This window comes from Barbus barbus, assembly GCF_936440315.1.
Source record: "Barbus barbus genome assembly, chromosome: 26".
Lineage (NCBI taxonomy): Eukaryota > Metazoa > Chordata > Actinopteri > Cypriniformes > Cyprinidae > Barbus > Barbus barbus.
In genome coordinates this window covers 24,687,266-24,710,203 of record NC_136754.1, presented here as the reverse complement: position 1 = coordinate 24,710,203, position 22,938 = coordinate 24,687,266, and the positions used below count along the sequence as shown (strand labels likewise).

Genomic DNA, 22,938 nt, shown 5'->3' with positions numbered 1-22,938 from the left:
TGAACTATAGTTCAGAGTGAATAATGACAGTAACATGACTCAAAATGTGAGAAATTCACAGCAGCTTGAATGTGTTAAAAACTATAACACGCTTATTTTGATTAAATAACGGTACAAGGCAGTTTTACAGTGAAACATTCATTACCAATGAAGTGTACAGCTGCAGTAAAAGTAACCTCAAGGGCAATGAAAATACTTTCAGACTTGTGCGCTCATGGGAAATTTTGTTTGTGTGTTCTGTAGGCCTGTAAGGACTTCAAGGATGAGGGGACATGTAAAGACGCATGTCCACGGCTCATGCTCTATGACCCCAACACCCACCAGCTCGCTCCCAACCCTGACGGGAAATACAGTTTTGGGGCAACGTGCATCAAGATATGCCCACGTAAGACCCCTCAAGATACAATTCTTCATTCTGTCTTCCTGGTTGAACACATAACCATTACCATGTGAATTCAATCTGTTAGGAGGAAAGTTCATGACAAAAAAAGTTTGTCATCATTCACTCACCCTCATGTTATTCCAAACCTTTTGTCTTATTTCTGGTGAAATAAAGAGATTTGAAAGAATGTTGATAGCCAAACAGTTGCTGGTAGCCGTTTACTTCCATGGTATTTTTCCATACTATGGAAGTTAATGGCTACTGGTAACTGTTTGGTTACCAACATTTTCAAAATATCTTCTTTTGTGCTCAGCAGAAGAAAGAAATTCATACAGATTTGGAACAACACGAGGGTGAGTGAATAATGACACAATTTTCATTTTGGGGTGAGCTATTGCTTTACATCTTGAATTCTTGCAATCTGGAGGTTAATGTTTTAGGGGACCAGGGTTAAAATATAAATGACACATTCCAAGCAGAGAGAAATACTCTTCAACTGTTGCTCAACTTTGGTTTCTGAATAACATTTCAGAAAGCAACATAACCATGACAGAATGATTTGATGCGAACATCAGTTACTGTTGTGTTGTGTTGTGTGTTGTGTTGTGTTGCTTTGGTTGGTTGTGGTTAAGGACTCTGGAGTGATTGCTGGTTTGGTGTTTTTTTTTTTCTCAGACAACTATGTCGTGACAGACCATGGGGCATGTGTACGAACATGCAGCCCTGGCACCTATGAGGTGGATGAGGGTGAAGTTCGGAAATGTAAGAAGTGTGATGGCCTTTGTCCAAAAGGTACAGTTGAGACTGCTGATCAGGATGAGATATGCTGTTTTGTAACAATCTTTTCCTTTAAAAAGAATTTAAAAAAAATAATCTTTTTTTTCCTAGTTGAGCAAACACATTAGTCTTGTTTTAGGTGCATTACAACTTTTATTTTAATAGAATTAAAAAAAACATTTAACGCTATAAAAACTGTAATTTATTACAGTGTCTATTAGTAGTCTGTCCTACCATAATATTGCAAATATATATAGTGTGTGTACTTTTATGCTTGCGTTTGTTTTCAGGATAGTCGACAGACAGAAATTTCGTTTTGCAGAAACATTCATACTTAACATTAATTTAAATTAGTTTGCAAACTAAAGTCATTTAAGGCTTGGACTAAAGATTTTTTTCGATCATTCAAAGCATAAATTCAGTCAAGTGTTTCTAAACCTTTTACTGGTAGCATAAGTGTTGAATTTATTTTTGCCTTCACGGCTAATTCTTTACTTAAGAAAGAAGTTGCAGTTAATGTTTAATATGTTTCCTACCATCCCTCTAGTTTGCAGTGGGCTGGGAATGGGGCCTCTGGCCAATGTCCTGTCAATCAATGCCAGTAACATTGATTCCTTTGAGAACTGCACAAAAATCAGCGGAGGTGTTGCAATTCTCACCACGACATTTAATGGGTGAGAAGGATGTTTCACACTCTCTGATAAATATCATTTGATTCTACATTGCTTAGTACCATTCCATGTTGCTTTAAAACAATTATACTTTGAATATTTTCCATTTTTGAATTATTTAGATTTGTGTGATTGAGCCAAATCTTTTACAATCTCTGATATCCTTTTTATTACTATTATTTACAGTGACCAGCATACTAAAACTCCAGGACTGGACCCGGCCAAGCTCAACGTATTCAAAACCGTAAAAGAAATCACTGGTGAGAATGCTGTGGTTTAATATTGGACATTTGTAATGGTTAAAATGCTGTTTCATGTAGGGGACCTTTAGCCCCTCAGTGTTCGTAAACATTCCTGAAGATATTCTTCCTCTCCTAACTCAAAGGCTACCTGGTGATTCAGCAGTGGCCAAAAGACATGGCATCCCTCGGTGCCTTTGAAAACCTTGAGATCATCCGTGGACGTACAAAAAAGCAGTAAGTCAATAAAAAATATGTCAGCATCCTCAGAGAATTTTGACACATGACGATAAATTGCTGTTTCGTATATAAAGACACTCCGTGTCTCCTTCTTGCTCCCACAGAGGTGCCTTCAGCTTTGCTGTCACCCAAACTGAAATCACATATTTCGGCCTGCGTTCTCTGAGGGAGATCAGTGACGGCGATGTGGTCATCTCTCAGAATAAGCATCTCTGCTACACCAGCCCTGAACACTGGAAACGCCTCTTCAAATCTACACAACAGACTGTCAAAATGTTAGGAAATGCTGATTCTGCCACCTGCGGTAATGAATTATCACAATAACCCCTGTCAAATAATTTCAGTTTGGTTCACCCAAAAATGACAATTCTGTTGTAAAGTACTCCCCCTTATGTCATTTCAAACCTGTGCAGTATGTGTCTGGGGTTTTTTTTCTGTAAAGCACAAAAAGAGAATTTTTCAATCTTCACACAATCCTCTTCCAAATCCAGTTCATAGTGACAACATCTGTCAAACTTTTAAAAAAGCACAAAAAACATCATGGAAGCTCCATAAATGTTGTTCATATAACTTATAAACAGCAGCAGAAGTGCAATTTACAATAGCTGTGTGAAGATTCAGTAACACTTTAGATTAGGTTAAAGTGAAGTGAAGTGAAGTGAAGTGACATTCAGCCAAGTATGGTGACCCATACTCGGAATTCGTGCTCTGCATTTAACCCATCCAACATGCACACACACAGCAGTGAACACACACACACTGTGAACACACACCCGGAGCAGCCATTTTATGCTGCAGCGCCCGGGGAGCAGTTGGGGGTTCGGTGCCTTGCTCAAGGGCACCTCAGTCGTGGTATTGAGGGTGGAGAGAGCGCTGGACATTCACTCCCCCCACCTACAATTCCTGCCGGCCGGGGACTCGAACCCGCAACCTTTGGATTACGAGTCCGACTCTCTTACCATTAGGCCACGACTTCCCCTATGTTCACTATTAACTAAGAGTTTGCCCTAATAAACTCCTAATTTATTGCTTATTTGTAGTAAGTAAATAGTTGTTGTAGTAGTTATGTTTAGGTATTGGGTAGAGTTAAGGGATGTAGAATATGATCATGCAGAATAAGGCATTTATATGTACTTTGTAAGTAATAAACAGTGTTGGTAACTCAGAAAATGTAATATATTACTCACTTTACTCTTGGGGGGAGTCGTGGCCTAATGGATAGAGAGTCGGACTTGAAACCCAAAGGTCATGGGTTTGAGTCTCAGGTCTGGCAGGGATTGTAGGTGGGGAGAGTGAATGTCCAGTGCTCTCTCCACCCTCAATACCACAACTGAGGTGAGACCCATGCGCAAGGCACCGAACCCCCAACTGCTCCCTGCAAGGTTCCCTGCGCCGCAGCATAAATGGCTGTCCACTGCTGTGTGTGTGCGTGTGCGCACTTGGATTGGTTAAATGCAGAGCACAAATTCCAAGTATGGGTCACCATACTTGGCCTCACTTCCTTTCCTTACTAGCTACTTTCAAATTACTTATTACTAGTTACCTTTCAAAAGTAATATTTTTACATTACTTATTACTCCCGGCCAACAGTAATTAGTTGCATTACTAGTTACATTACTTTTCCATCACATCCCAAAAACTTGATAATTGCATTTTTTTTTTTTTTTTTTTTTTTTTTTTTTGCAGCCTCTGAATCCATGAAAGTTACAGATGAATGAACTGACTCAAACTGATGACAAGCCACTTTTTTTTTTTTTTAAACAGCTTCTGTTATTTAATAAAACAGCAACATAGTAAAATCTGCAACAGGGCTCAAGCAGGTAGAATCATCCAGACATGTTGGGGTTTGCAGTAGATAAAGTCTTAGTACCACTATGCAATTTACATGTGACATTGATGTTTTTGTCATCCTTTCTCCCTACAAAATTAAAATAATGGCTGTATTTCCAGCTGCTATATGATGTGGGCTTCTCCATCTTCTGACAAAGCTAGTGTGCTGCGTTGGTGATGTCACGTGCATATACGTATGACAAAAATTATGAAAATTAATTGAGATGATTGAATTTCATTAATTGTTGTAATTGATTGATTGATGGTAACTGAAATATTATTACTTAAATGTTATTAGTAATTAGTTACACTACTATATTTTTACTATAAGGCATTACTAGTAACTAGTTACTACCCAACAATGGTAATAAACAGCCAATAAGCAAATAGCTAATAGTGTTCCCAAATCTAAAACGTTAACGAAGAATCTTCAAAATGTATTTTTCTACATTCTGCAGAAAGTAAAAACAGGTTTGGTGCATGAGTAAATAGTACCAGAATTCTCTCTTTTGGGTGAGCTATTCCTTCAAAGACAAGCATCCATTTGTAAGGGAATGTTTTACATGTTACCTTTTACAGACATTTGACTCTAAAACACATGTCCCGGTTTCACTGTATGTTGATGGTCCCTTTAACACGTTCTGTTGTCTATAAGTAACATTGCACCTACATATCTATTAACTCTCACTAGAGTGTTAGTAGAGTATTAGTAGTCTGGTAGGGTTAGGGTTAGAATAAGTTGACACTTGCAAATATAGAATGTCTGTTGGGACACCATCACAATGAAGAGATATTAAGCAGACAGTCTACTAATACTCTAATGAGAGTTAGTTGACGTGTATGTGCAAAGTTACTTATAGTCAACAGAATGGTCAAAGGGCACCATCAAAATAAAGTGTTACCCATATCTTTTGTGTTGATATCTTATCTGAATAAATTTTACAGCAAATCAGAACAGCAAGTGTGATGAGATGTGCACAAATGATGGCTGCTGGGGTCCTGGTCCCACTATGTGCTTCACTTGTAAGCATTATACCCGTAAAAAACACTGTGTTGCTTCCTGCAACCTGCTGGCTGGGTGAGTGAGAGAGATGCCTTCTCAGTTTATCCATGTTTCAACGCTAAATAACAGGTCTACAACAGGCCATGTCTCTGAATGCAAACATTTAAATTCTTATCTTAAATGTGATTATTTTTATTAAACCACTTAGTTTATTTTGTGATTATGGCCAGCTGATCCCTTACTTTTTTGGCCTACTTTTAATGAAAGGAACAAAGAAATAGGTCATGGAAACGACTTGAAAAGTGGCACACTATTTTTTTTAAATTTGGTCACACTTTAATTTTGGGACCAATTGTCCCTATTGACATTCTACATTAAGGAATTTAGAATATGATAAGGCATTAATATGTGCTTTAAAAGTAATAATAAACAGCCAATATGCTGTTTAGTAATATGCATGCTAATTAGTAACTAGTTAAAAGTGAGAATTGGTCCCTAAACTAAAGTGTTGCCATTTTTTTGTTCAATTATGATTCCGACTATATTGACCAGAATGGATTTTTTTGTCCATACAGTGAGCCACGTGAATATGAGGTCAATAAAACGTGTGTTGAGTGCGACCCTGAATGTCTGCTCATGAATGAAACCCTGACCTGCACCGGCCCTGTAAGTATCAAACCCGTTTTAAAGTACTACATATTCTCCAGTCAGTAAACAATATTTATTCTTATTTTTAAAAAAGCTGATGGCACCACACTGGTCTCTCAAACCAATGTTTTCTGTCCCAGTTGTGTCCTGGAGACACATCATTAAATTCACATCACTTGTAGACTGTAGAAAAGTAGCTTGTTGCCATCTAATTGCCAACTTTTGTCCAGGGACCCGACAAATGTACAGGTTGTGCAAACTACAAAGATGGGCCGCACTGTGTAACACGCTGCCCACAAGGCATACCGGGAGAGAATGACGTACTCATTTGGAAATATGCTGATGCGATGCGAGTGTGCCAGTCCTGTCATGAGAACTGCACCCAGGGGTGAGAGAGGCATCGTATATGATGCCTTCATTTGAATGTAATGACATGAAACGGTCATTTGTGTAATTTAACCAGGTTCATCAGGGATTGCAGTGTGCACTAATTGTGATTTATCCAATTTATGTTTTGCTTTGCAGATGTACTGGGCCTGATCTGAGAGACTGCAAAGATTTCAAAGGGTAAGAAGAGAATCTGTTCCATAATGCTTTGCTGCATACATCCCTTTTCCAGAATATCCCAAGAATTAGTGTTCATCCTCATATGTCACCATAGTTTCTGTCGAAAAAGTAATAAAGAGGCTGTGAATTATTGCATATTTTTAGAAAATGGTACCAAATACTCAAGCCTTCGTCAAAAGTAGATAAAGTAATAAATGAAAATGATGCATATGGTGAGAAATAAAGGAAGATATCCTTCTTGACAGCAATGTGCCTTTGTGCTGAAGTGTAAGAAATCTAGAAATATTTTAGCTTGTACAGGACGATGATGCATCATCCAGTATTATCATTATTATATAAGTCCATAATCATACATAGGCCTAATAGCAAAACACTATAAATTCACTCATGATTCCTTTCGATTGGCCTTATAAGTTATGATAAATAATGAAAACATTTAAAATGTATTTATGGAATAATTGAATATTAACTTCCATAAATTATAATAAATTAATACATTTTTAATAATGAATAAATTAATTATTAAATTACATAATACAAACAACATGCCACTTACCAATTCTAAGAGAGGTATACAAATAAAATAAATAAATAAAAACTACAATTAAACAAACAAATGCATACTATTTTTACCCTAGAAATCTAAATTCTAAATAGAAATCCAAAGACATCTAAAACATAAATATTTCTATAAATTAATTCATATAATATCCAATGACAAAAAAATCTATATTTTAAACTCAAAACTCTTCACATGGTATCTAAGTAGTACTCAGTCGGTTCTGAGATGTGGTGACATCTCAAGAGAGGGCCATCTTCCACTGCAGAAACTCAGTAATGTTCCTTTCATCTGTAGTTCGGGTTTGCCCATGATTGCCGCTGGTGTGGTTGGAGGTCTGCTGGCGTTTGTTATCCTGGGTCTAGGAGTTGCTGTTTTTCTGCGCAGACAGCACATCAAGAGGAAGAGAACCTTACGCCGACTTCTGCAAGAAAGAGAGGTCAGATCACATAATCTGAATATTTTTTCTGAGTATCTACTGTTAAACAACCAAACACTTAAAGGAAGCTGAGCTGCCAGAGCTTGGTGAAACCATGAAAGATCAAAGCAGTGAAGCCAGTTTACTGTTGTAGTGTCAACAGTGAATGCTGATGGAAATCAGCCATTGAGACAATAGCTTCCGTGAATACAGACAGATCCGTGTCATCCCATACTCATTCAAAGATGGGATGTGTTTGTGTTTCCTGACTCTGTTTGTCTCTACAGCTAGTGGAGCCTCTGACCCCCAGCGGAGAAGCCCCCAACCAGGCCTTGCTGCGCATCCTCAAAGAGACGGAGTTCAAGAAGATCAAAGTGCTTGGGTCCGGAGCTTTCGGCACTGTGTATAAGGTGACTGATCTCCATTTAAAGCGACAGTTCACCCAAAAATGAGAATTCTGTCATCATTTAAACACCCTCAAGCCGTTCCAAACCTTTATGAGTTTTACCCGCATCCTTCAAAATATCTTCATTTGTGCTCAGGAGAAGATAGAAGTTCATACAGGTTTGGAACAACTCTTTTGGGTGTTGCTACGTGCTTTTCTTCTTTCCTCTGTCAGTGCCTTCTTAATTTTCTCTACACCACAATCTCAATTAGTTGTTTATCTGTAGACATAAAGGTTATCTCTTTATCTCAAGATGATTTCAGCTGTGAAACCTCATCGGTTACAAAACACTGGGTGTTACTTTGTTTGCGGAATGAGATATTATAACAGATATGTGTCCATTCCTGCAGGGCTTGTGGGTTCCAGAGGGAGAGAGTGTGAAGATCCCTGTCGCCATTAAGGTCTTACGAGAAGCCACGTCTCCCAAAGCAAACCAGGATATCTTGGATGTGAGTATCAGAGTCTGAATTGTGGTGTTTGTCATGTAACATCAGACCTTATTCACAATTTAAACTGCATGTGACTCAAGGTCTTGTTGTCAGTTTGCTGCTTAAAAAATGCATAGGCAATTAAAAAGGCTTCAACAAGTTACATACTAAAGGATATTTGAACATTAAAAGATGTTTGAAAATGTCCAGAGTTGTTTGCAGATGCCACTTGGTTAGATATTTTGTATCTAATGCAATGAATTTACATTTTAAGTGTGTCTTAATTTTCCAAATAATTTTTAGGGGCGCTGTAGTCTGGACTCGGGCTTACTAGTCAAGCCTGCTGTAGCTACTGAATGAAATCATTTTAAATTTTGACAACATTTGAAAGTTAGCTGTGTATTTCTCTAAAATCAAACACTTTTCCCTTCATTCTTTGCCCAAAATTCTATTATTCATGCATTTGCACTGTATCTGTGTTATCCAATTAACATGTAAATTATTTCAGTAAACACAGACAGTAAAACCGACATTTCGTCATTCTAGTTAAGATAATGATTGCACAGAAAAGGCCTTATTCTCCAGTGACAGGCGCAGCTGAAATCTATCCTACATAACCTTGAGTTAAAGGGTAATCTGACCAAGTCCTGCTGGATGTTGTGTGGAGTTGATATAGAACAGAAAAGTTCAACCTGGAGGAGGAATTCCTGCTTTTTGCATGCGCCCCATCACTGCAACAGCAAACAAGACCTTTCTAACACAAAGAATGTAATTTCCTTCAATATTCTCTTTGATTGTGAGGATGTGGCTGTGCAGGCTGCTTCTCAAGGTCACTTTGAAGATAGCTCATCTATGTAAACAGCCAGTATAACCTTTTGAGAATCTGCATAAACTGAAATTTAACAGATCTGCACAGTGAATATTAAAAAGAAAAAAAGTAATGAAATAGAGACCAGTCACTCCCTCATTTTTTGAAAGGAAAAAGTTGTTGGCAGCTCTAAGTCGTCTAGGAAAAATCCAGTTTATTGCCCAGGGGTTTGATTATTAGTGTTCCTGCTAAGTTTAGATTTTCCTGAAGCGTTTTTCTTCAGAACCCCAGGCCTCCATACCTGCAAATATTTTCTAATGTGCTCAAGGCACCTCATTTGTTAATTTTAAGTCTGTAGGGACTATAAACAGCGACAGTATTTGTCATTGTTGCTGTATACTATATATATACTGACCTCATTTGTTTGTATCTGAAGGAGGCCTATGTGATGGCGAGCGTTGACCATCCTCATGTGTGTCGTCTGCTCGGCATCTGCTTGACCTCCACCGTCCAACTTATCACCCAGTTGATGCCCTACGGCTGTTTGCTGGGCTACGTCAGAGAAAACAAAGACAACATTGGCTCTCAACACCTGCTCAACTGGTGTGTGCAGATTGCTAAGGTAAATGGATTGCTAAACAAGTCAAGTCAAGTCACCTTTATTTGTACAGCGCTTTTAACAATACAGATTGTGTTAAAGCACTTTAACAGTATCAAATTGGAGGATAGAGTGTCAGTAATGTATAATGATAAGCTTAAACACTCAAGTTTCAGTTAAAGGCATTTCATTATTAAATTCAGAGATGTCATTGTCTAGCTCAGTTTAAATAGTATCTGTGAAATCAAATGAGCCATAAACACTGAGTCATTTCATTTGATGATGAACAGATTTAATGTGTTCAGTACAATTTATTTAAAATTAAATATTGTAATATATTATTTTTCTTTACTTTTATTATTTACATTTATTTAAATGTATTATCAGTCTTGGAGAGTAACAAGTTACATGTAATGTGTTACATAATTTAACTACAAAATAAATGTAACTGTTATCTGTTATAGTTACTGAGAAAAAATATGGATTTAAATTACTGTTACTTGTGAAAATGTTAATGATTACAAAGGGGGTTACATCTGAATTCTTCTTCTATTAATATTTACTATTTCTTGTTAAGATTTTAAATCTGTATTTAACCTCAGAGCGATCTCAAAGTAAAGTCTGGTTTGGTGGCTGTACTTTAAAATTATTATAATCTTGTTATAATCTTAATTCAAGTGATGAACGATTTTAAAAGTCTGACAGTAATCAGTGTTGAGTACTACCGTAAGGTTAACCCTGTCTGGTTTAAAATGTTTAACAATTGAAAACATTCGTTACAAATTTAGAAAAGTAATCAAATGTAATCAGTGACATAATAAAGTAACTGAAATAGTTACACTACTTATTACATTTTAAATAGGGTAATCTGTAACCTATTTAATTTCCAAAGTAACCTTCCCAACACTGTTTATTATTTAAAATACAATTATTGCAGAGCTTTATTCACAGGCTTGGTCAGAAACAGGCAGGGTCAAAACACCAGCAAACAGGTATGGCACAGGCGAGACAAAAGAGTAATCCAAGGACAGACGTGATCAGTCAGATGACAATCCAGGCGAGGTACAAATGACAAGACGATAAATGAGATTACAAATGAAAAAACAGACAATAAGGCAACACGATGTGACTAAACTTAGACTAGTACTAGAACTAGAAACTAGGACTAGGGAGCTGGCTCCGTAAAGTAGCTACCACTAGAAGAGCGATAAATGCTAACCAATACTCGGCGTTGAATGGTTGTTTGAGACTGATCTTTATAGTGTGTGTAGTTGGCTGCAGGTGTAAACAGTGAAATGGAACATGGGTAATGTAGTCCGGAGTGACATGTAACAGTCTGTGTAATGTGAGAGTCAATATAATGGGAGGGCGACCTCTGGTGGCAAGCGGACAGAAGTCCACGGACAGGATTCATGACAATGAATTATGCTTATTAGCAATTAATTTGATTAATCATTAATTAATTGGTGTCCTGGGTCCTGTTCTCTTTTTTGTTTTTTACTTTTATAGCTTTTTATCCACTGTCTTATATAATAAAACGAAAAGGGCAAAATGTAATTGGTTTAATATGCTGTGGTTAGAGCTGAACTAGAAGATAAAAGGAGTTATTTTTAGATTTGGAATGAATTGATGCGTCTATCCAGGTTTCTTGCTGGTGATATGAAACTAAAAATAAGTAATATCCCTCACAGATCTGTACCGCTCACAAATATTCAAAACATTAATTTTACTCATATCTAAAGTGCAAATCAGTAACTGTGAAGATTCTTTTAGCAGGCAGGCATTTTTGGTCCTCACTGCTTAGGGAGTAGCATTTCTTTTTTGAGAGAAACTTTGATCAGAATATGACTAGAAAATGTACGATATGGTTGATATGTTGATTTAACATTCTGAGAAATGCTTGATCAAACATACTTTCATGTTCCTGAATACTGACTGTCTTTTTGTTTGAACATCATCAATTTGCACACTAATTCTAATCCATGTAATATTTTCCTTTATCCGTGCACTTCTTAGTGCCTGTTTACACTTATTTTACATTTCACATGTTGTGATCAATCACTGAATGGCATTGGCTTTGATGATGAACAGATGATTTTAGAGAAATCAATTTAATCTACTCAGTACAATTAATGATTAAAAATAGATATTTTAATACAGTATTTTTTGTTTAAATTCAATATTTTAAATAAATGATTACAGTAATTACGATTATTAAAAATCAATTTGATTATTAATTGATGGGGCATAGTTTAATTTATGTTTTCCCTTAGAGCATATTTACATTCATTATAGTCATGTCACACGTCACGATTAGTCAGTTTGCTGTCAGATTCATTATGTACATTCCATTTACACACAAAATGCAGGAAAATCTACTATTCATGTGTGCAAATAATTGAAATTCATTCACTTCTGATAATAAATGCCGCATATTGAAGTATTGCACTATTTTTCCATTCATGTGTCTCCATATTGTTCCGTTGTTCCGACATTGTTCCGTTTGGATCTGTTAAAGTTTCCGTTATGTGGCTCATAAACACTTTACACTCTTTTCATGATTGCATTATTGAAGTTCCAGATGTAAATACTCCTGTATCATAACATTTAAATAAGCTAATATGTAGTCATGATGCCCATATTAATGAATTTTACTGGATTTTTATTCCAGCCTGAAGGAGTACATCATTATATTTACTTACTGTATGTCAGCTAAAATCTTTTGAAATTCTCTTTGACTTTTATTAGGGCATGAATTACCTGGAAGAGCGCCATCTTGTGCACAGAGACCTGGCTGCTCGTAATGTGCTGGTAAAGACCCCTCAGCATGTGAAGATCACTGATTTTGGCTTGGCCAAGCTGTTGAACGCCGATGAGAAGGAGTATCACGCAGATGGTGGAAAGGTCTGTTATTTCTTTTTTGAGAAAGTGGATCTTGTTGACAGAAGTTTGTCAGTCTTTCATTGTCTTTTACTAAACGAAAACTGTCCCTAAACTGTCAAGTCAAATTTATTTGTATAGTGCTTTTCACTGTACACATCATTCCAAAGCAGCTTTACAGAAATTCATACTGTTATGTATATAACGCATTAGTGCTTTACCATAAACTATCATAAAAACTAATGTTGAGAAAAGTGATGAGTATGGCCTTTTTAGTGTCTCAGCGGTAGGCCTGCGAACAATCAGACGTTCATCTTTAGAATGCATCTAATGTGTTCTCTTCCAATTCTAACATTTGAAATAAAGGTTTTTATCATCTATCTATATCCTTCAACAGGTGCCAATAAAATGGATGGCGCTAGAATCCATCCAGCACAGGAAATACACCCACCAGAGTGACGTCTGGAGTTATGGTTAGTAAGTTTTCTAATGTCAGAAATATTTGCCATTGCTTTTTTCAGACGGAAAAGTAAATTTTTTTTAGTTTATTTTACTTATGTAGACTTCAGTGTAAAAAAGAAAATTGAATTGAATGATACACTACTTTAGGTGTGACAGTCTGGGAACTGATGACATTTGGAACAAAGCCCTATGATGGAATTCCTGCAAGTGAAATTGCTGAAGTTCTAGAGAAAGGAGAAAGACTTCCTCAGCCTCCTATCTGCACCATTGATGTGTACATGATAATGGTCAAATGTAAGTTTAAATCATTGCTGTATTATGTAGTACTTTCTTCCCATTTAATAAATGGTTTTTACACATGAAACCTATTCATATTTTCAATGCTTAATTTTGAGCGTGCACTATTTAAAAAATCCAATGTCAGCCAATACCTATGAATAATAAATAAAGCAATACCATTAGGGTGTTAGGAGATGTTACATTTGAAGTTCTTAAACTTAAATTCTTTTTCATCATCTCCTTTATCACCACGTCACTGTTTTCATCCAGGTTGGATGATCGATGCAGAGAGCAGACCTCGCTTCAGGGAGCTCATCGCTGAGTTTACTAAAATGGCACGTGACCCGCCCCGCTATCTCGTCATTCAGGTGAGAGAAGCACAAATCTGATTTTTTCTCTGGAGAATTGCTCACGTATAATCACTGATGAGCGTTTTCCTGTTTGCAGGGTGATGATCGGATCCATTTACCCAGTCCTTCTGACTCCAAGTTCTACCGCAGTCTGATGAGTGGAGAGCTGGATGAAGCTGTGGATGCAGACGAGTATTTAGTGCCCAATCACAGTTTCTTCAGCAGCCCCAGCACCTCCCGCACACAGCTGCTCCATTCTATGGTAATACACACTCTACTGGTCCATATTCAGTTCATGATATTCTATAAGTCATTTCAAACTCCATCTCAATACTAATATAGAGCTTCAACCTCAATATAAAAATGCTAAAGACACCGTACAAGATTGCATGACAGCCAATATGATTAGTTTTCTCAATTCAGAGGTTAAAAACATGGCGTAATCTACATTTATTCATTTAGCTGACGCTTTTATCCAAAGCGACTTACAATTGCTATATATGTCAGAGGTCGCACGCCTCTGGAGCAACTAGGGGTTAAGTGTCTTGCTCAGGGACACATTGGTGTCACACAGTGGATTCGAACCCGGGTCTCTCACACCAAAGGCATGTGTCTTATCCACTGCGCCATCACCACCCTAATCTATCACCGTAATCTATCATAATATTTTCTTTTATTCAGCAGATAAAATACTGTAATTAAATTTGGCGTTAAATAAGCGACAGTAAAGACATTGTTATCAAAAAATATATATTTCAAATAAAGGCTGTACTTTTGAACTTTGAAATCATGAAAATACACCACAAAAAAATATTAAGCAGCACAATGTTTTCAACACTGATGATAAGACATGTTTCTTGAGCAGCAAATCAGCATGATAGAATGATTTCTGAAGGATCGTGTGGCACTGAAGATTAAATTACCCTTTAAAATATCAAATAGAAACCAATTATTGTAAATTTTACAATTACTGTTTTTACTGTTTTTGATCATGTAAATGCAGCCTTGCTACCTTAAATGACCAATATTAAAATGTATACTATTTTGTTTAAATAAATTCAAAATAAATAATTAAATAAATAAATAAAAATAAAATCAATAGTTAAAAAATTAAGTTAATTTTGGCATCACAGCGTCATAATTAAAGTATGAATATTAATTTTCAGTTTTGTTAAAAACACTTTTGCATTTTACATTTAAGAGCATGCATGAATATCGGCGAATATACATCCAATACTACACAATGAATATATTATATTTAATATAAATTTATAATATAAATAGTGGCACATAACTGATATATTGTGTTTGTGCATATGTATGTATGTATGTATGTATGTATGTATTTATGTGTGTGTGTGTATATATATATATATATATATATATATATATATATATATATATATATATATTAGTGCTGTCAAACGATTAATGGCGATTAATCACATCCAATATAAAAGTTTGTTTACAATATATATGTATGTGTGCTGTGCATATTTATTACGTATATATAAATACAAACACATGCATGTATATATTTCAGAAAAATAGGTTATGTTAATATATTAAATATATTTGTTTATAATATAAATTATATGAATATAAATATAGATATGTAAATACATGTAAATATTTTCCGAATATATACTGTATGTGTGTGTATTTATATATACATAATAAACATACACAGAACACACACACATATTATGCAAACAAAAAGTTGTTGTGATTAATCTTTTAACAGCACTAATGTATATATATATATATATATCATATTTTCTGTTCAAAATTATACTAAATTACATACTACACGCCAAATTAATGCAATAAAACATCTGTCGCAGTAATGCAGTGACTGGAGGCGATATCAAATCTGATGACAGTGTTGTGTGTTTTCACTCAAAAAGGACAGAAAGTTCACATTACAGAGGCGTATGTACCTGGCCTGATTTTCATCTTCTTCTGGCCTGGTCTCCTTCACCCACTTCCTGTTCCGCTGTCCTTCTGTCTGTTCACCTTCTCCCCCGCTTCCTCCCAGCTGCCTCCTGATTAATGACCGTTCCGCAGCAGAAAAGCAAAGCATGTCTGTCCAAGAGGACTCGCCAGGCCTCAGCTTTCTGAGTGTTTCCTGGCCTCGCGCCTGCCGCTAAGTGCGTGCAAAGCTCCCTCAGCCTTTCAAGTCTGATTGCTTTCACGGGCAACACTTGTTAACATTTTTTTGGCAGAACGAAGGCCTTGAGCTCAGACGGAGTCTTATATAACACAGCCATTGAGGCATAGCCATTTAAGGCTGTAGTTTCTCTGACAGATGGTAGCTTATTTAGCGTATGTTTTTTTCCTAGTTCCTTGTATTTTATGAACGTGTTTTGCAAAAGAAAACCTACGACATGCTTACGTGAACTGCTGACTAGGTTTGTTATGGTCCAGGAGGCACAATAAGGCTGGCTTCTGTTCTCCTCGTAACAGGTACAGGCCTGTTTTGTGCACGTGGTGTTGAATACAAAGATTTATCCAGGCCTCAGTAATCATCTTTTATGTCAGTTGAATGGATTAACAATAGTACAAACAGCGACTAGAAATAATACAAAAAAGTGCAAAAAATACATTACCTTAAATGTTAGTACATCCCTATCACAGGGGTCTTCAAAAGGAGATCGGTAGTTGTATAGTCCTACAAGTTCAGCTAAATGTTTCATTACCCCTCCCATATTAAAAATTGTTCATTACAGTTAATTATTTTAATGGCTTTGCAATGTATATGCAAGTTATTATAGGATAAGTGTATATAATAATGCTGCACACAGTTGGGGTTGCATTATTAGAATCACCAGTAAAATTCAATACAGCTTCCAATACCCATTTGCACTGTTTATTGAAAAACTAGTGAAAAATAGTTTATTTCACAACAGTATTTGGTTTATGTTACAAATATATACTTGTTTTTAAAGAGTTAATAATAAACACATGGTTACTTTTATTTTGTTTTTTCAGAGTCTCAACAGCAGCATTGGGAACTGTAATAGCAGAAACGGGGTAAGTTACTCATATTAAATCAAATGAAATCACATTTTATTTATAAAGCACAATAAAAACAACAGTAGTTGACCACTGTGCTGTACAAACCATACTGAAATAAATGTTAAAAACATATTAAGTGTACACACTTAATAGGCCGCAATGCAATACAGGGAGGAGACATCAAAACACTAATAAGTGATTCACCTTAGACTGTAGGAGCAGTTATAAGTTTGGGTAAAATGATAGGCTTTTTATATAGATTTAGAATAGAAACTGATGGAAACAACACGGTCATGTTTCAACTTCAGTCTGAATCTCAGGACCATCAACAGTCTTTGCTCAGATCAACTCAGAGATTTAACAGATGGATTTGGATTCAGAAGGTCAGAGAGAATTTTAAAATCTATTCTGTAATGGAACAGCAGCCAGTTCGGAGAACATAATAAAGGGGAGATATGATCAAATTTCCAGGTGCCATTCTGGAATCTGACAGCTGCATTTTGAGACAATTGATATTAGATTGACTTTACTAATTGCAGTAGTCAAGTCGAGTTGTATCACTCTCTCAAACTCTGTGAAAGCTAAGAAACTCTTAGCAATTTTAAGTGAAAAAAGGTGATTTAACTACAGCATTTATCTATTTTTTAAGTGCAGAATCAAAAATAACATCCACGGCTTTTGTTTTTTTTACATATAGGATACGATTTACATGTAGGAGACCACATCTCCCAAGTCACAATCAGAGATACCTAAAAGGCCTGAAAGAGCAAACACAATAACCTCTGTTTTGCTATCATTAAGATGGGGGGAAAAAATAATAATACAAAAAATATAAAAAATTAAGAAAACCATGACTTGATATGAGACAGGGACATGGCTAAAGGACCTTAAGACTTTTTAGGTGTCATCGGCATAGAAATTAAATAACACCCTTTGATTCATAAAAATATTACCCAAAGGAGGCATATATAATGAGAACAGAACAGGGGCCAAAATGGAGCCCTGAGGAACTCCATAATTCAAAATAAAAATAGATTAAGAAAAAACATCAAGACAAGCCTAAAAATTCAAACATCAAAACAGTATCACATTGCTAACTAATAACTCGCACAACCAAAAAAATAAATAAATAAGTAAACAGGAGAAAATCGAATAGATTTTAAGACTGCAGTAGCAGTTGGTATAGCATGTGCATTTTAGATTTAAAACACCATGGTGTTTCTTTAACTATTTGCCTCTTAAAATAATTTCTCAAGCAGTTATTATACTTTTTATTGTTAATATGAACAAATGTACTGGAACCAGGACACCTTAATGTACGGAGCCCCTTAGAGCTCATGGTGGTGGAAAGATTTCGGGGTGGGTGAAAAAAATTTGGGGTGGGAGGAAAAAATATTTTTCAAATCTTTTGCGTTCTCTCGCAAAACTTTTGCGTTCCCTCGCAAAACTTTTGCGTTCTCTCGCAAAGATGTTTGCTTTGCGAGAGAACGCAAAGTTTTGCGAGAGAACGCAAAGTTTTGTGGGAGAACGCAAAAGATTTTAAAAATATTTTTTTCACCCACCCCGAAATCTTTCCACCACCATGAGCTCTTAGGGGCTCCGTATTAATGTAAATGGTGTGGAGGAAATTACATTTTATGTTTTTAAGTATTTGAAGTTTTTCTCATTAATTTTTTTATATCCTAAATGCATAGTTAAATATTTTTATTTATTTATTTTCATAATTTGACAAAATTATTGGTTGAAAATTGCACACAATAATATACTGTTAATGATATTTCCCTTTATTTCTCATGGTGTAAATCAACCCACAACTAAGAGACAGAATTTGTGTGAAAATTTCCATAAATCATTTTTTTCAAATAATAAATATTGACACGGTCTCTTCACAAATGATCATAGTTTTAGAAAAATGTTTTTTTATGATGTATTTTCATATTTTGGTTCAAAATACATGATGTTTTTAATTAGAATGGATCAACCTGAACATAAAAGTTTGCACAGCTGAAGAAACACCCACAATATACAAATGAAATATAAGACAACGGTCTACTTGTTGCGCAACTGTACCCAGCTGTGCTTTTGTAATCTTCTAGCCAGTCACCTATTGACAATTACAGGAAATGAAACCGGTTTAACCATGATGACACTTGCTAAGTAATATACTTTAATTTTCTCAGAATGGTTTCCCAGGAAGGGAGAACAGCATGGTTCTGCGTTACATCCCAGATCCGACAGAACGCGTCCACGAGGGAGACTTCCAGCCCGCTCCAGGATGGAATGGTACGAGCACAGGCTGGAGGGGTTTTTTCAAGACTTTAGAAAGTTAAAGTGTTTAACTTGTTCAAATTGTCTCAGATATTGGGAGACATATTATCATCATATCTCTTGTAATATCTCCTGAAATTAAAATATGTGGAATGAGGACAAAAGGGGCATAAAGGGGCACATTTTATTTTATGGTGAAATGAGCACCTCAGTGTTGCTTATTGTTGATCTTGCATTCTTGTGGTTTGCTCTGATTTGAATTCTTAAAGGAAGAGTAATAATTTACAAACCCTTGTGTGTTTTCAAAGCTGTTCTGAAGCAAAATTTAAAGAATTTTCACACTGCTTTTTACATAAAACAAAATCATCAGAGGCTGTCCGGCTACACTTTTTGTGGGCTCTAGGTGTTTGCATTAGGAACAGGACAAAATTTAAGTCTCTTTTTACAAAAAAACAACTCTTTTTCAAATCTCAGAATGTTCAAATTTGCGCATTGTGAACAGTTACCTTTTTCAAAAGTCATACAAGGTTGTGTGAATATGGTGATGGGAACAAAATAAAATGGAAGAAGAAACTATATTTCAATGCCTTTGCAAATGGTGTGTTTGTTTGCATTAATCTTTGCGTTTGTTTGCAACAGTGCTGCATTCCTTTAAGAAACTATGCGTACATTCACAAAAGTTTTGCGCTCTTCCAAGAAACTTTTTTAGTTTGTTTGCAAAAGTTTTGCTTTTCAGGCATTCACAAAACTTTTGCATGCAAACACAACGTTTCTTGGGGGATCATAAAGGTTTTGCATGAGAAAACGCAAAAGCATTGGGATATCATTTGTCCTTCTTTCTTATTCTGTTTCATCACCATTTTCCTTAAGAGCCTGCATAGGTTTGAAATGTCATAGGGGTAATTACATGAATTTAGGTGCCAATAACTTTAATAGATGATAATACCCTTAGGGCATTATTGTATGAAGATCTTAATGAACTGTTAATTAAAATAACTGATAGAATAAGTTGTGTATTTAACCCTATATTGCCCTCTTTCCCAGAATATATCAACCAGAACGAATCATTGATTTCCAGCATGACCAACCCAATATACCAACACCCTGGACCCCCCCGCACACTTCTGCACTCTTCATCAGCACTGGACGAAATAGAGGAAGAGTACCTGAACTGCTTTAAGAGCCCCGCTACTGCTGCTGCCGCCCCACCTGAGTATCTGAACACGTCCCACGCACAGCTCCTCTCCAGACAGCCGTTCTTCAGCGAACAGGGCTTCAACCCCCAGAACAGCATGGACAACCCAGACTACCAGCAGGACTTCTGCCCCCTGGAGCTCAAAACACACACTAACGGCCACTTGCCGGCTGCGGAAAATGCAGAATACATGGGGCTGGAAGTGCACTAGCACATTATGGAGACAAGTAACTGTTAAAATGAGCCACTTTACAGTAGATAAAGATGGAAGGACATCTATTTATAGCGGATACGCAGGCAAACATTTTGCAGAGTTGTCAGACAGGTATGCCTGCCGTCAAGGACAGAACGAGCTTTTCATAACCTGGGCTACCTTTCAAATATGCTTGTTTTATTCTGAGCTAGACTTGGTCGGATCGAACAACTGTGGCTCTCTCCAAATGTCACAAGTTGCTTAGAATGACAACAGGAAAAGAATCCCACGTCGATGCCAGTGGAAACGTGCTGGTGAGCTGAAATTGCATATCATGAAACAAGCTTGTCGACACGCATGTAAAGACTGCTTTTAAGTAATCTGGTTTCAGTCATGTTAATAATGTTTGAAATGAGCAAACAAGATACTGTGCTCAATAGTGTCTGTAATCATGAAACATTTAAAGATATAGTTGCACCAAAGTATTTGGACACTTAAGTCACTTTTAAAAAATTCATTGTATTAGATATGAAATATCTATAATATATAACTTAATGACATCTTCAAAAACGATGGATTCAGTAAGAAATATATTTTTAATTTTTATTCAGCAAAGTTGATCAAGTGACAGTTAAGACTTTAACATTGTTACAAAAAAATTTAACTTTCATTAAAGAATTCTAAAATAATAATGCTATTAATAAGATATGTTTCTTAATCACCAAATTACTGTTTTGTTGTATTTTTCATCAAATAAGTGCAGCCTTGGTGAGCATAAGAGTCTTATTTCAAAAATATTACAGATCCCAAACATTTGAAAGGTTGTGTATCTACTACTTCATACTTCAAAAACCTAGTAAACATGCGTTTGCGATATATATTTGTGTACATTACATGCCCTTTGTTTTACTATTGTGTTGTATAGGCTAATGCAAAATACATCTTTAATAGTGGCTCATGTGTCCAAATACTTTTCGGAAACACTTTGTAAGATGAACTCAGAGGTCGTTTAATTCCTCTCTGCTGTGAATGAAAGTCAAATTTGAGTTAAATTTCAGATTGAACTGCTATGTTTTTGCTGGAAATGTTAGCGGACAGGGCTGAGACGATGATCTCTTTAGATCTGTGAGATTCAGCTTCATCCGGAGGCCAACATATGTCTGGTACTTGTACAGAACTGTAATATATGGCTGGCATTTGCATTATTGTATCTAACAGAGTATTTTATCCGTTGTCATAAAAACCACATATGGGGTCACTCATATTTTCCATTTCTGTTCTGTTCGTCCATGTGTTTTCACCTTCCTGTACCTAACTTGACTTTTGTAATAGTAACTCAATGAATCCGACACATATCTCACAGACAGAACATATCTTCTCTATGATTGCTATGTTGCACAAAACAAAATAATGTGGTTGGATATCTTAAATTCATTATCCTTCTTGCTTTGATCATTCCTTTGAAATCTTAAACCATGGTGACAATGTTCTTTCTTGTCCTTTGTTATATAAGAAGTAAAATCAATAAAGACTTGTTTTATAAGAGTTGGTCTGTACTTATTAATTGTGTGTGATACCATCAGTTGCAATCAAATAAGGGCTAATTTCATCAAAGCTGTTTTAATCATTACTTCTAATCAATAGTCATGATTGAACTCAACAGTTATGCATATCACCCACTTTCATGATCACAAACATGTGAATAAGAGACGAGGGTGGCGTAGACCCAGCTAACAAAATTCTGCTTTAAGAATGTCTGCTGACGTTCCAAGTTCTGAAAATGTTATTTCTTTTTTCTTTCAAAATTTTTTTTTTTTTTTAATGTATTTATTCATTCATTTTTTTATATATATATATACAAACTTTAAAGGAACATTCAATAAATAATTTTGCGAACATTATAGGATTGTTACTTTTGAATGTTCTCTGAATGTTCTAAAACAAATAGTAACGTTTAAAAATGTTATGCAAACATCCAACTAAAACGTTTCAGAAAAAAAGTTCCATGAATGATGTATAAAAAATGTTTCTGTGCTAATGTTTTGAGAACATTATTAAAAACCAGGTATCTTTGAATACAAAATCTGTTTAAACTGTCATATAATGAACTAATTTCCTGTCAGTTTAACTCCTTGAGTCCTTGTACAAAATGAAATAGTACCTAAAAAACAGCTAAAATAACCAAAATGTAATATAAAATCAGCTAATAGTGTATTTAAATTATTAAAGTTGTAATTTTATGGGTGGGCTATATACTTGCTTAGGAAATACAAATGTAAAAAAAAATTGATCACACATAACTATAAACATAATCTTTCCTACAAAAACACACATTAATTATTAAAATAAAATTATAATTATGCAAAAAATAAAACACCAAAAAGTGAGCATATATTCAAAGTTTTAGTTGCCTTTTTTACTGGAGGTAGATAAAGATTTAATATAGATTTTAATATCTTCTCGAAAGTAAAATACTTGGCCTAATACTTAAAAAACGTGACGTATTCTACGGAACAGGCTTGCCTCATGAATATTAATATTGTCAATCACGCGTCCAGTCGTAACATTAGCCTTTCAGCAAATCAACTAGGCCTACTTGAACAACGTCACGTTACTAATTAATATTCATGAGGCACTCTGTCGTCAAATGAGGTGGAGTTCTCAGATTCCTCCTCTAGAT

General features: G+C 35.7%; 1 protein-coding gene across 1 annotated transcript in view; it reads left to right on the top strand.

The window, feature by feature from the left end:
- LOC306845909 (epidermal growth factor receptor-like) overlaps positions 1–21,800 on the top strand; it is a 57,033-nt gene extending 35,233 nt beyond the window's left edge. Inside the window, exons 7-28 of the mRNA XM_079378923.1 lie at positions 244–385; positions 1,058–1,174; positions 1,707–1,833; positions 2,017–2,090; positions 2,216–2,306; positions 2,414–2,613; positions 5,085–5,217; positions 5,718–5,808; positions 6,021–6,178; positions 6,316–6,357; positions 7,214–7,355; positions 7,622–7,744; positions 8,130–8,228; positions 9,452–9,637; positions 12,362–12,517; positions 12,891–12,966; positions 13,103–13,249; positions 13,505–13,602; positions 13,682–13,846; positions 16,576–16,617; positions 18,783–18,885; positions 19,915–21,800. Coding sequence (XP_079235049.1) covers positions 244–385; positions 1,058–1,174; positions 1,707–1,833; positions 2,017–2,090; positions 2,216–2,306; positions 2,414–2,613; positions 5,085–5,217; positions 5,718–5,808; positions 6,021–6,178; positions 6,316–6,357; positions 7,214–7,355; positions 7,622–7,744; positions 8,130–8,228; positions 9,452–9,637; positions 12,362–12,517; positions 12,891–12,966; positions 13,103–13,249; positions 13,505–13,602; positions 13,682–13,846; positions 16,576–16,617; positions 18,783–18,885; positions 19,915–20,276 — 2,874 coding nt within the window. The 3' untranslated portion in view covers positions 20,277–21,800. The remainder of the gene's footprint in view (positions 1–243; positions 386–1,057; positions 1,175–1,706; positions 1,834–2,016; positions 2,091–2,215; positions 2,307–2,413; positions 2,614–5,084; positions 5,218–5,717; positions 5,809–6,020; positions 6,179–6,315; positions 6,358–7,213; positions 7,356–7,621; positions 7,745–8,129; positions 8,229–9,451; positions 9,638–12,361; positions 12,518–12,890; positions 12,967–13,102; positions 13,250–13,504; positions 13,603–13,681; positions 13,847–16,575; positions 16,618–18,782; positions 18,886–19,914) is intronic.
- Positions 21,801–22,938: the final 1,138 nt, after the last annotated feature.